The sequence below is a fragment of the Curcuma longa genome, chromosome 1 (assembly GCF_044706935.1).
Source record: "Curcuma longa cultivar G26 ecotype Majalengka, Jawa Barat chromosome 1, ITB_CL_G26_1.1, whole genome shotgun sequence".
NCBI classification, from domain to species: Eukaryota; Viridiplantae; Streptophyta; class Magnoliopsida; order Zingiberales; family Zingiberaceae; genus Curcuma; species Curcuma longa.
The window spans coordinates 9,375,542-9,389,751 of NC_133861.1; the positions used below are offsets into that span (position 1 = coordinate 9,375,542).

The 14,210-nt window shown below is 38.2% G+C and overlaps 2 protein-coding genes across 2 annotated transcripts; one reads left to right on the forward strand and one right to left on the reverse strand.

Annotated features, from left to right (window-relative positions):
• Positions 1–2,333: 2,333 nt before the first annotated feature.
• Positions 2,334–3,384, reverse strand: LOC141843353 (early nodulin-like protein 18). The gene is made up of 2 exons (XM_074731438.1): positions 3,007–3,384; positions 2,334–2,882 (listed from the first exon to the last, which is right to left on the reverse strand). The coding sequence occupies exons 1-2, from the start codon at positions 3,257–3,259 to the stop codon at positions 2,407–2,409; spliced, it is 729 nt and encodes a 242-aa protein (XP_074587539.1). The 5' UTR covers positions 3,260–3,384; the 3' UTR covers positions 2,334–2,406.
• A 4,837-nt stretch (positions 3,385–8,221) lies between these two features.
• On the forward strand, positions 8,222–10,191 carry LOC141830760 (WAT1-related protein At5g07050-like). The gene is made up of 6 exons (XM_074718186.1): positions 8,222–8,489; positions 8,590–8,652; positions 8,743–8,859; positions 8,946–9,351; positions 9,438–9,589; positions 9,691–10,191. The coding sequence occupies exons 1-6, from the start codon at positions 8,296–8,298 to the stop codon at positions 9,965–9,967; spliced, it is 1,209 nt and encodes a 402-aa protein (XP_074574287.1). The 5' UTR covers positions 8,222–8,295; the 3' UTR covers positions 9,968–10,191.
• Positions 10,192–14,210: the final 4,019 nt, after the last annotated feature.

Consider the following 14,210-nt stretch of genomic DNA (forward strand, 5'->3'; position numbering starts at 1 on the left):
TGAAATGTAGAATTGCAGAACCAACTAAATGCCATTTTCCATTTGCAAAGAGACAGACGATAAGTAAAACAATTGATTCATGGGGATTTACTTGGCAAACAAAATTCAATACTCAGAACACGTTCATGCAATTATCATGATTTTTTTATTCATAAAATAGAAACTTGAGAGACACGAAGACATAAATGCGCAGAATTCGAAATTGTTTCCTTGCATAATCCTGGAAGCTTACGAGGTTTATCACCAAGAAAATTATGGGGAAATTGATTCTTCAGTCTTCAAATGCTTCAGAAATAGTTCGTGGTGTAGAACTGCTTCAAAAAATCAGATATTCCTTTGTCCTTTTCCTCTGTTTCTTGGATGAGCCCTCCACGTCCAACAACATATTGCCCGATCAGATGGTGCCGCTGCTTGTAATGGGAAACTATGTTGCTAAGTTCTTCTGTTGCCTTGAGAAGAAGCAAATCAATAACCTGTTTAGAACATAAACAATTTAGTCAGAATACAGTGAAATAAAAGAACACAAATAACACAGTAGTGTTTACCGTATGTCGGTGTTTCTTTCGATTGTCTAGTGTTGCACTTGTTCTTACAGTGGCAATATTTGCCATATAGATTGCTTAAGGAGGTTTTTTTTATTAAAAAAAAAACTAGACCATTAGGGAGCACAAATATTCATTAATAGACAAAAAGACTAAGAGCCACAGGATCTGCAAAATAAAAAAAGTAGCAACTAACAACACATGGAACGCCCATAAGACACTTTATGCACCTGAATTCACCTTAAGTACCCCCTAGAAAAAATGGAAATCTGGACCTTCTTTGAAGAAACATAATCATCCAATCAATAATTTATAATCCAATTAGATTGTTTAATACAAGGGTGACAATAATTAACCTGGCATCCTAATCTAGCATGAAGCGTGTTTAAACAAATTTAGTCAAAGTTGAAATTGTTGCAGACTTTGGTGTGATTTTTTCAAGCTAAACTGTATACTCTCTTGTCCAGTACCAGTTTTAAAAAATTCATAATTTAGTTAACGTAAATGGCATATCAACCAGCTAGCAGTCAAAAAAGCCCATACCTGCTTTCCCTTTGTATTTACTCTTTCTCAATCTCCCTCAATGGGCATCAATCACTTGTCTCACCAGCATCTGCAACCTCCCCACCTGTCCAACATTGCCCTCAATTCGACATTGCCCCCAATTCCACAACTTTAGATGGAGGCTCCCTCCCTCCCTCCCACTACACAATCCATGCTCTTACAAGTCGTTATCATCTCCCTAAGCATGCTATGGAATTAACTCTATTCTTCTATGACTTTTCCTCCAGCCTCTTGTGGTCATCTTCAAAGAAGAAACATCAAATCTAAAGTGCAGAAAACCAACCTCTATCATGCTTCCCTACCAAATCTTCACTTCCACAGTTCTTTTTGTAGAGCTTCACACCCTGCTCTCCCTTGGTCTTTAGTGGTGGAGCTAGAAATTTTTCTCAGGTAGGACACAAAAACGCTAAAAATTTTCAACACATAATTCAAAACTCAACACAGCATATACAGTCCTAGAGTTAAACTACAAGTAAAAATACCAAAAAGTAACTTAAAATTTGTAGATATAAAATATACAACAACCAACATTGAATCTTTGTATTTAAAAAAGTGTTATAAGTTTTTCCATTGTTAATGCTGTTATGGCATATCTACTGCACGGTAGGCAAAATTACAATCCAAGTCCTCGAACATACCAAATGATGTGGGTTGACTCACACTGGCTAATGACTTAGAATTGGACCAAGTTTACGATGGATCAAAATCTGGGAGACAAACTTGGTTGGTTTAGCTTGAGGACATGAGTTGCCTCTTAAGAGTTCCCATGCTAGGTGCATGAAACTTAAACCTTGAAGCCTTTGCCTACATGTCATTATACAATACAATACAAAGACCTCTAATCATTTAAAATCTTAGACTTCAATTGCTTGAATCTTAGATGATACTCAATCTATGATACAAGACTGAAGCATGGAAAGTCCCTAAACAAACTTTCAAATGACTAATTCTAATATTGTGTTATCATTATCATTAGAAGCCACTTAGCATCGTGATGTTCAAATTACACAGCAACCATAGGGAAAGAAGTTGAAGTTGAACCAAATTCTAAAACTTTGACATTGAACAAGATGTTGACCATTTAGTCAAACGCTTAGTCAAATGCCAATGAAGGTGATACTAATACAACCTTGATGGTCAAATATTGTCTGCCTCAATATTATGGTTTAAAAAATAATTGTAGCTTCATTTTAAAAAACTAACAAAATATTAACATAAAGAACTGCAATTTGCCCAATTCTAGCCATGAATACAATCAAATGAACAACAATAACAACGCGAAGAATTTAATCATTTTCCTTCAGCCAATCACCACGAGCACCGCCACGAAGCTCAAGCCTAAGCAAATCCACATCTTTGCCACGGTCTCCTCGGCCCCAGACTCGGCCACAGCAGTCCCCGCCTGTGCCGGGTTGTCGAAGCTGGAAGGCACCGACGGGACGACGACGCCCCCGCTGGCGCCGGCGCTCGTCTCCTGCTTGCTCGGAGCCAGGGCTTCCGCCGGATGCTTGAGGCTCTCGGGCAGTCCCCGGCCGTGGGTGACGTTGATCTTGAAGTGCTGCCCGTGACGGCACTGCCGGCCGTCGTAGTTGCCGGAGAAGAAATAGTTCATGCCCTCCTTCACCAGCGGCACCGCGATGCTCACCTTCGCCGTCGGCTGCGCGGGGGGCGACCACTCCGTCGTGTCGTCGGCCTCGGCGTCGTTGTAGTCGCAGCGCTTGTAGGTGGTCACGTTGTAAGTCTGCACGACCGAGTGATTCTTGTCCGTGTTGAAAACTGCAAGCAGTCGGCCATGATATCAGCGCTTAATTCTTCTCGCGCCGGCCGGGCCTAAAAATCCGACCACGATGATGCACACATTTTCCATGATCGGACGAAAAGGGAAGTTCCGTCGACTTACCGAGGAAATCTCCGAGGCTGAAGTTCTTGCCTGCAACCCACTTCTGGTAGTTCACATCAGGCTCCTGCAGCCTGTCGTACCAGCCCAAGGAGTCTCCCACTGTGTAGTTAACATACGCGTTGCTTCTTTCAGCAATTGCAAGGATGACGAAGACGAAAAGCAACAGATAACAAACAGCATGGTTGCTAAACGGAAGAACTCTGCTCGATCTGCTGCTCCCTGTCATCTCTTTTCCTGCGAAGTGAGAAAGCATCAAGGACTGATTGTATTTGTTAAGGAACGTAATCTCTGGTCGCTTCGAAAGAGGGGCATAACCGGATCTAAACTACTTTTGTGCCACTGCAATGATCCTTTGTGGAACAATTAACAGGAACAATTCCAGACTCCATTGAACACTTCTTCTGAATAACAACAAGAAGAAAGTAAAGAGTGGCACAAGTGTAAATAAGGGATAAGTGCTCCGCGTGGGATGATAGAGGTGGTGTCGGTGGGCTAAATGCGTTGGACCATGTGAACGATCGCTAGCTGGATGATTTGGCATGGTGGCCATGTGAAAGGAGGAATTTTGTTTTCATATAAATTTTAAAATAAAGTGCCATTTGTCGATTATAATTTAAAAATGTTGTCAAATTATAATTATATTGTAAATATAATTAAATTATACTTTATATGTTAAGATACCTTAAATATAATTAAAAATGTTGACAATATACATTTTTAATGTAAAAAAGGATACACTTAGCAATTGAGTAACTATTTGACAGTTTTAAGTTTTAACCAGTTAAAATTTGACTATGCTCAAGGTCATATTTAAAATATGATTTTGATAATAGTTAGTTTTAGTAGTAAACAAGTTAAATATAGAAAACTCTCGTTAATATATGAGTTGAAACGTATCTAGTCAAGACCATTGATTTTGAATCATAAAGATGATCACTGCTAGATTGTAAACGAGTGGAGTTAAATTAAATTTTATATTATTTAAATCTATTTGATAATGTAATTGAATTAAGTCAAGTCAAATTCAAAATGAACTGAGTCAATTGAATTGGTTATTCAAGTTTGTGTTGATTTTTTTATATTCAACTAGAAGCAAACTGCTTAGATATTGTTGGATTGAAGAGAAGGTTTGCATTGCAAAGATATTGAGAGCTATCTGAAGAAATTATTGGAATAGTTAGGCAAAGATGACCGTAACTTTGCCGAGCTATCTGAACAAACTGCTTAGATATTTGACAGATCTAGGCCACGGATCCAGGCCTGATGGTCTGGGCCTGTATTCACCAACTTTTCTCGCCAAATGCATTTCACAGAAAGAAGAAAAATCATCATCATGCATGTTCTTGGTGTAGACGTCCACTGAATAAGAAATAAGAGGGAACATATGCCCATCTTAATCAGCCTCCATCAGCGAGATCTGTAATCCAAGCACACCTTTGATACCTATCACTGTTAAGGCCTGTCCAATTGAAGTTGGCTGGAATAATCTTTCTGATACTCTACTGCTTAGAAGCTTCGTAAGTTTGCAACTACATGGAATCTGGAACAACACTTGCATGGAATGAAAAGATTTTGTGGCATGAAGAAGCCAGAAACATCCACCAGAGAATAGAATCAGATACTCTGCGATGCATTAAGCAACTGATATGGGATCTCATGGGGAATATCATTATGTTTATGTGGCCATTTCATTTGTTGCATGATCCTCTTAATTTGTGACAACAATCTCTTTACACTGAATACAGTGTCCTTACCTGTTGCTTGATCTTCAATGATATTAATTCGTTTTATCGGGGAAAAAGGCATTCTGTTGATACTAAGCATGGAAACTAAGGATAGTCCAAAAAGACCCCAATGGATGTGTCTGTGTATTTAGTCACCAAATTCTTGATCAAGTTAATTTCAAAACTGCATTGCAGGTTGATGACAGCATTAATATTTGTTAATCTTAACGCTATGTTTGCATCTTAGAACTTAGGGCTACTGACAAACGGGAACTGATCGAATCTTTTGCAAGAGAAAGCAGATTCTTTTCTTCTTTACGAAGCAGTAAGTTCATGATTCAAGTGTTCTATTTCCATCAAATGATTAGGAATAAACCAGTAGTATTCTACTTTGAATAATCAATTTGCACGCTTCTGCGCTTCTGCTTTGCAATTGTCATTGCAAATATATCTAAGCAATAATTGTTCTTCTTTATACCATTCAAAAATTGATGATTTGCAACTTCTTTTGTTTAACAAATAAGCACTAATTAGCTTTGTAGCTGCAATTGTTGGGGAAAAGATGCATGATAGGATAGGCAATGTGGGTGAAGCTTTCTCTGATAAAAATATACATTTCTGAAAAGCTTATGCTTTTTTTTTTCTTGTTAAAGCTGCTAATGGCATAATCATTGTACTGTCATTACAATGCATGATGTATAAAATAATAGAAGACAATCGATCTTGAAGTAAACGATTGCTCTCCGAAGCAAGATGAAAAGGCAAGAAAAAGCTAAGTAAAAGATCCAATGAATCTTTGACGAGACAAGCTGAATCTTTAGCTTTAAGGTCGTCCATGGAAGTGCAAGACAGACATTCTTTAGCATGAAACGAAAGGCACTAATAGTCGCTGAGCCAAGACAGAAAGCAGTTGGTGCAAATGGATGTCTGCTACTGCTAGAGTGAGTAGGGAAAGGATGCAGCTAGATATCGTATCGACAGCGAAGCTGATGAAAGTAGGGCACTTTCTCACTTTAATCGAGTTTGATTTGATTCAAGTGGTGCCATCAAGATGGTCGAGAATGTGATAATCAAGCACGCAGGTTCTGATTATTGCAAACATGAACTAAATCTGAGGATTTTGTGGGATAGAAGTGAGCGACGACATTGCATGATGCATGATGTTATCTATCGGCAGTGACATATCTCCATGTTCTTAAACTATACATGAATTATTTTCGATATTGGATTTTCTTGAGGCTGGAGAAGATTAAAGTATCAACAGTAGTGATTGATCTTATAAGAATAAGAGAGTTTAAGCTAAAAGAATATTGATCATACTCTAGATACATTGAAAAGAAAACCTAAGAACATTGTAAATGGACACAAATACTTTTATCTTTAATGTTTTGACAATTGTAGAAAGAATCAAATTATCTTCATTCTCTTTTCATTTAGAAGACGATATTAATTATAGAGCTTTTTTGGATGATATCATTAAAATTTTTATGTTACTAAAACTATACTATAAAAATATTTATAGATGTCCTCAGAGAGCATTATTCTTATAGCAAATAATCACAGCATTACTTTGAAACCCCACTTGTGGTCCACTGGTCCAAACACTTGCTTCCTCTATATCCCATCTCCTTTTACTTTGTTCTTCAACACCCTGTGCATCCATTCCATGGCTCAATCTCAAACGTCGTCATCATTATTCCTAGACTTGTGATGCTTCTTATAATAAGTCATGAATTAATGAATAGCATGTGACATAGTTGATCTTCAAGAAACAAAAGTTAGGATAATTCATTCTACTTTTTAGATCGTTTAGGAGCGCCTATAGATCTTTCTTTTTCATTTTATTATTTCTTCGGGATGAACTTAAAGTGTTTCAGAATAAAGTAGAAGAAGTTCATTCAGTTCTTAAGAAGTGAGAACAATTTGAAATGAATTGGAAGTGGTTTAAGATGAACTTGGAGTAATTTGGACGAATGCGAAAGTAGTTCATCCAATTTAGATGAACTAGGAATTAATAGCTTGGACAAAATGAGAGGTGCACTCATATGATCCAATTTGTTCATACAAAGGGGCCGGGGGAATAGCAGTTAATCTAATTTGTTCATATGATTTGTCGTCTAGCGTGAAGATCACGCACTCAGCGGACATGAACGCTGACACAAGTATCACAAGTCATCCTCCTTTTTGTACCTTTTAAAAAGAAGTCAAAATTAATTCGCCTTCTTTATTCGGAACCCTGTGAGATCCAGGTCTGGGTGGGAGTACTCCAAACTCTGGGAAGCTGTCTGCTGATTGAATCAATGTAAGCGTAGAGCTTGAATGTTGGATAATGGTGGGAACACCTGAAAAGCAAGCTATTGCAGGCTGCATAAATGCCTTTGGAATGTCGGCCAGCCATGAAAATAATGCTGCTGGAAAACATCTATTCTTTCTTTGCCTACTCGCCTTCCCTAGTGTTTTGATACCTCGCGAGTAAAAAAAGACATTAAACAACATTCAGTGGTGCAGTTGTTACATATAGAAGTAATTCAAGTTGATATAAAATCTAATTAAGTGCATGCATTGACTTGGATACTGAGATTAATTGTAGGAATCGATACACAACGAGACTTCTCCTTCACGTTGCAAGACGAGAGAACCTGCATGAGGCTGCTGCGATCTGGTAATTAAAACTAGATGTCAAATTCGATTAACTTATCGTTCATGTTTCCCCGCGGAAGCATCTGAAGCAGACGACCATGCACTACATGAGCATCTGTGGCTGCTCCTTTTGTGTCTTACACATGTCTTCCCCGGAATTGACACTGTAAGGATGCCATGGCTAGCTGCACTGCTCGATATAGCGAATTCTTAGTCACGATCACCAATTTGGCTAATGAATCTAAAGCAAATGGTGGATGCATCCACCAACTCTGTCCGATCAGTGGAAGCTTAATTAGCAGACTGCGTAGGGGAAATTAATTATATACATAGAGTTTGGTAGTAAATTCACTATCATATGGCCATGAGCTTAGAATTTAATTATATATCATTTGCACGGTGTGAAGTGAGTTCCTCTTTGAAGCCAAGAATTGAGCTCAACAAACTCGAATAACTTTTAGGATTTAAGCTATATTTGAATTACATTAGTTATTTTATCAATTTGAATAATACAAAGCTTGATTTTAATTATTTAGCTAGCTTGTTTATTGAGAATGTAGGCTTTTGAAACATGATGAACTAGTGTAATAAAATATTTTTAAAAATAATTAAAAAAGATTGAAATTTGAATCCCATTATAAATGAATGAGAACAAAGATTCTAAATAATTGGAAGTCTCATCACACCACTGGCAAGTGCCACTGGGGCCCAGCTAATGCTGCCGCGTCCGATTCAACTCACACGGCTTTGGAGAGCCCCGTTCCGCACGGCCACGATCCTGTTCGCTGTGCCGAGGTGATTTTATAAATACGCGCCCAAATGGCCAGTTCCTTCTCCAGGAGACTGAGCAGTGCATAGAATTGCCTCTCCTCTTCTCGATCTCCACACTCCTCCTCCTTCCAAGCTTGAACAACCAATTAGATCGATGGAGGGCTGTTCCAAGCTCTTCCAAAAGTGCAAGCCCTATTTGGCGATGATCTCCCTCCAGTTCGGCTACGCCGGCATGAACATCATCACCAAGGTCTCCCTCAACCATGGCATGAGCCACTACGTCCTCGTCGTCTACCGTCATGCCTTCGCCACTTTGTCCATCGCCCCCTTCGCCCTCATCCTCGAGAGGTAACGTACTCGTTCCTCTTACTCTTCACTTAATTAACAACGTTCTAATTGGCCATGCACAGAGTTCTAACCATTAATCCATGCGTGTTACAATTCACAGGAAAGTTCGACCCAAGATCACCTTCCCAATCTTCCTGCAGATATTTGTTCTAGCGCTCCTCGGGTCAGTGATGCGTGTCTTGAAGGAGTTAATGCATGGTGGTTCATATATAGTGCGAGGCTTTTGACATTCTGTGTGCGCTAAATTTTTCAGGCCGGTTATCGATCAAAATTTCTACTATGCTGGACTCAAGTTCACCTCGCCAACCTTCTCCTGCGCCATGAGCAACATGCTCCCTGCAATGACCTTTGTGTTGGCTGTCATATGCAGGTTTGTGATTTGATAAGAGAAAATATTATGACAGTACAGAGATCATGTTCTTTGTATGTATCTGCTAACTGATGTGTCATCAAAAGGATGGAGAAGGTGCACATGAAGAAGCTGAGATGCCAAGCCAAGGTGTTGGGAACTCTGCTGACGGTAGCCGGTGCCATGCTGATGACCCTGTACAAGGGGCCTCTCATGGAGATGGCCTGGAGCAAGCACTCGAGCCCGGGCCACTCCGGTGCGGCAGCCGCAGACTCGACTGACAAGGACTGGTTCAAAGGCTGCATCTTCCTCATCATCGCCACTCTAGCGTGGGCCTCGCTCTTCGTCCTTCAGGCGGCGGCGATCAAGAAGTACGACGCACCCCTCTCACTCACCACATTGATATGTGGCGTCGGCACTCTGCAGGCGATTGCTGTGACCTTGGTCATGGAGCACAAGACCTCTGTTTGGAAAATAGGCTTCGACATGAACCTCCTCGCTGCTGCCTATGCTGTCCGTCTCTCATCCTCTCTCTCTCTCTCTTTCTCTCTCTTTAGCTCATTACTGATGAGTTTTTGGATTTGGATTTCAATATGCAGGGGATTGTGACGTCTAGCATTGCCTACTACGTTCAGGGCCTGGTGATACAGGAAAAAGGACCAGTGTTTGCCTCTGCCTTCAGTCCACTGATGATGATCGTCGTGGCAATCATGGGGTCCTTTATCCTCGCTGAGAAGATCTATTTGGGAGGGTAAGATTACCACTCCTCTAGTAGTTAACCAAGCTAATTAAAAGGCCTTCGATCGATTGATCAGCAAGAATTTTGGACTGAAACTTGTACCCTTTGTGCAGAGTTTTGGGTGCAGTGCTCATCGTGTTCGGACTCTACTCTGTTCTCTGGGGAAAGCACAAGGAGAACAAGGAGAAGAAGATGGAGGCTTTGGACATACCAGTAGTGGTGAAGGGCGTGGAAGGAAATGGGAAAGTGATGGAGATGATAGAAGTGGATGGATTTGAGCTGGAGAAGGCGAAAGCCAACAACACGGTGGTCTCGTCCCTTGACAAGGCTGTGGTGGCAGTGAACGTCCCAGTACAAGATAAATCGTTGCTGGCCAAGGAGGAGCCATAAAAAGCAGGGATCGAGTGAATTGGAGATTTATAGTTAAGTAGGCACAGGGTCTGAGGTGGGTTTTATATGGATTTTTCCTTGTTTTTGGCTATATTTTCTGCGTCTGGTCCTTCTTGTGATGATGATGATGATGATCTAGCTGAGATTGGTGCACGCGAACTATGATTTGTAAGTTTGGAAGGAATGGCAATGAAGAGCTTATAATCTCATCAAGTGTTGCTTAATGCTCAATAAGTCAATTACATTAAACTACTGATTATGCCACAAGAAGGCCTTTTCTTTTTGTGAAATGCATAAATATATATGAATGTAAGCTTCCTTTTTGGACACATTTGTATCCAAATAATTGACTCTTATGAGCAAAGTATAGTAAACCAATATTGACTTGAGTTAATTTGCTAAAACTAAAACATTTGTGAGGAAGTTTAGAGTTCGATTTGTCAAGAGCTTGTTTATATTCATTCAATACACATAAAATTAATTAAATAAAGAAGTTTAAATAATTTGTTAAACTAAATGGATAAATTTGAATGCATATGTGTTCTGCTCATTAATATTCTTGAACTGTTCATGAATAATATCTACAAACAAAATTTTATAAATTATATTCATTAATAAAATTTTTATTAAAGTTCTCATAAGGCACAAATAAACTTCTAATATTGAGCTCGCTGATGAATCAAATAAGATTAAAATTTTAAACAATCAAATAAGCTCAAATTGAGAATTCAATAACATCTGTACGAATTAAATTCAAGTCTAGTTTAAACTAAACTAAACTGAGCTCATAAAAAAAAAATAAGTTAAGTTTAAACAACTGTTTCAATGACTTAATTTATTTTAGGCTCAATTTAGTTTGGGTCTATAATGTCCTACTATACAGCACTCAATTAGTTAATACATACAATCCTTTTAATAAAAATCATTCCCTTTCTTAATCACTCATGATCATAACTGGTGTAAAATAGTAACACCATTTCGAGATTTTTAACACAGGGTTAATTAAGCATTGCCTTCAATGATTAAGATACCTTTCAGGAAGAATAACAGGCAAAGGATTTGAGTGAAAACTAAAGAAAAGAATGTTACAAAGTGGATAAATACAAGGTTAATTAAGCAAGATGCCCCTGATATATCAAGTAGCTGGGAAGGAATCGGTGATGGTGGAATTATACTCATTACTATTTAGAAGTGGATAAAGAAAGAATTAAAGTGATATCTAACAAATTAAACCAAATTATAGATCTGCTTCAGCACAAGAAGACACCTTTACTTTTTCAGTGAGGTGTATTCGTGGGCAACTTGTGACGCAAAGATCACGTTCTAGAATATATATATATCATTTTTATTTTCTGCATTTTTAATTCTTAACATGGAATCGATTGATTGATATATATCTGTAGCATAGAATCCTCTGTTGTTGAGAGAACTTATGAATAGACTTTGTGGAAAGAAATATCAAGCTCTTAAGAATCTTATACACTAGCTACTTAGCATTAATTAAACATTCACAGTTGGATTCACGTCATCCTCACCAAATGGATAAGAACATTAATTGCTATATATTTTGAAAATGCCAATTAATTCAGTATGTTATATTAATAGCACTGGGAATTCTTTCACCCACTAGCCGAGCAAGTTCATGGGTGTATATTTGGAAGTCACTATGGAAAGAACGAATCCATTATTGATAGCAGCAGCAACGGCAATTCCCAGCGTATCTCTGTGCATGTTACGTTTTTAATTTCTTTTTAGTCGAGTTCATATTTAATCTTTCCATTGGACCTATGATCTGAAGACAACAGTCATTTTCATGGGGAATTTTGATGCGACTTCAGAAACATGTCTTTCTTTAACTTGTTCTTTGTTATACACGCATGACATAAAATATAGCTATTGTGATGACTTGAGAGTCTTAAATTGTTGTTGTTTGTTTATATAGCTAGCTAATTATATTATATTAATGTTGCTGTGGAATGAGATCCCAACGTACGCAAGGCTCCATGGTGGAGTTATTTTCATTGTAGTGGAAGATTTGGGTTTGTTTGTTGCTCTGCTTGCTGGACGAGCAATAGGGTTTTGGGGGGCAAAGGTTGAAAAGAAGGTGCTAGGCTTTCTATCGTGCAGATGACCAAGCAAAGGTCACTTAGGTGACATAATCTGAGTAAATTAATGGATGCAAAGCCATCTCTTCAACCATTTTTTCCCCTTAGCTCTCTTCCTTGGAGAACTTGTATCTAAAAAGAACTCGAGCAAATATTAATTTTCCAAATAGAAAAGTTTACTACATGTAATGCACATAAAGGTTAACAAACCCCCACTCCTTAAAACACCTTTTAACTCTTCCTCTTTTTTGAAATAATAGACCATCTGTAGAAGTATAGGAAATGTGGCAAACCAAAGCATGCAACGAACATCTTTTCTGATCGCTATCCTCCAAATCAAGAGTACTGACCTCAAAAGTTTGGAAGAGAGTTCACCATGGCCGTCTCTATAGTTTTCGTTCTTTAATTAGGCTTACAGTAACTGATTGCAACACAAAGTACTGGTATTTCCATTTTGGAGGAACTCTGCTTAGTTGTTCCTGGCTTCCTTTCTTTTTTTTAAAGAAAATTAAGAGTTGGATGTTGACCATCGTGAAGTTCCAAGGAAAGGGCTGCAAATCCTTTGTGAACCTATACACTTGGCAATGTAGCAAGCAGTTCATGGTCTCCAAAGGCTCAATTATTACTGGCCTCACGAGAAAAATAAGTTCTATACTTGGACGAACAAAACAAACGCTTATACGTCTGTGATTCTCGCTTTATATCTGTAGCTTCAGATTTTTAATACTGGAAAGAAAACAAAAAGGCAAGTTCCATCAAATATTAATAGAGACTAAACTGTTAAAAATCTTTCTCCAGCAATAATTAAGCAACAACTTCCTTTCAGCTTAAAAAAGAACTCGCACTGCAGCTGATTGTGTGGTTACATTAAATGGAAAGTAAATTTACAATGGATTTCGAAATGAAAAGCGAGTGGATACACACTCATACACGATTCATTAACTTGAGTAAGTTGAGCAAGCAAATTCCAAAAGTGTGGCAGTCCGAATCCCTCTGAGACTGAAAGAAAAAAAAAATCGATAAGCACGTCCTTGAACTCGCAAGTAGAGGCGAATGCATTAGTGAATCATTTGGACAATTTGGACAAAAGTGGAGTACACACAGACTCCAATATTTCTAAATAATTGGCAACATGCATACTGTCTGTCTCTGTGATGAAAGCCACAACTGAACAGCTGATGCAAGAAACAGATACGCTTTTAATGCCTTCCGATATTGAGAGATATGAAGATAAAGAAATATGAACTTTTGAAACATTGTTAGCTATTGGCACTCTGCATGTCCAGATTAACAAAGCAAGGCAGTATTTGAACGGTGTTTGTAGTTGAAAGTTCTTTCATTAGTGGACTTTCGTCCGTAGCTCTGAAGAGAACCATGCTTGAGTACTAATGGACTTTGGCAAGACTGATTTTATCACGATCAAGAGATCGCAAGTAGGTTGAAAATTTCATCGGTTTTACTTGTATCTATATGACATATTCACATGACTCAGCCTAAAGCTAAACACCAACATGAACAATGACCATTAAATATTCTTATTGCATTTTACCTCTTATACCTTTACAAGGATTGCTGATAGTACCCTATTTATATAGGCATTTCTTCAAACAATAAGATGTTTAGATAATAATTGTGAAAGCGAGTAAAATAACAGTGAATTATAAAACAAATGAATAATATTTATAAATAAAAAATAAAGATTTTCTCTCGAACGTGTTGAAGAAGTTGATTATCGGCAGCAGATTAGGGGACCGAGTGTCTCTATCTTATGTATAAAAGGTTGGAGAGGGATATGATTGATTAATTCAGAGACCACTCTGTTCCGAATCTCACACATACAGCACAACCATCAAAGAACGTCCAAGACTAGCAAACAGAAGATAAACTTCTTAGTTAATTATATACAGACAATATAGAGGAATGAGTTTTCAAAGTAAGCAGATCACTCCATTTATTGACAAACAATATGAAGTCTTGGCCTAAGTCGTCACTTTTCAATCTCCTGTGGAAAAACAATACAACGTCCAAGACTAATAGAAGATAAACTTCTTAATTAGTTAATTATATAAGTTGGGAGTTTGAGGTTCAAAGCACAGACAATATAGAGGAATGAGTTTTCAAAGTAGGCAATCATTCCA

What these genes read in the sequence shown, in the direction of transcription:
- LOC141843353 (XM_074731438.1), bottom strand. Translation starts at nt 3,259, where the DNA reads ATGCTTTCTCACTTCGCAGGAAAAGAGATGACAGGGAGCAGCAGATCG. An exon ending in CAGCCTCGGAGATTTCCTCG is followed by an intron (nt 2,883 to 3,006) that starts GTAAGTCGACGG and finishes GACTGCTTGCAG; the next exon opens with TTTTCAACACGGACAAGAAT.
- LOC141830760 (XM_074718186.1), top strand. Translation starts at nt 8,296, where the DNA reads ATGGAGGGCTGTTCCAAGCTCTTCCAAAAGTGCAAGCCCTATTTGGCG. An exon ending in TTCGCCCTCATCCTCGAGAG is followed by an intron (nt 8,490 to 8,589) that starts GTAACGTACTCG and finishes TACAATTCACAG; the next exon opens with GAAAGTTCGACCCAAGATCA. An exon ending in GTGTTGGCTGTCATATGCAG is followed by an intron (nt 8,860 to 8,945) that starts GTTTGTGATTTG and finishes TGTCATCAAAAG; the next exon opens with GATGGAGAAGGTGCACATGA.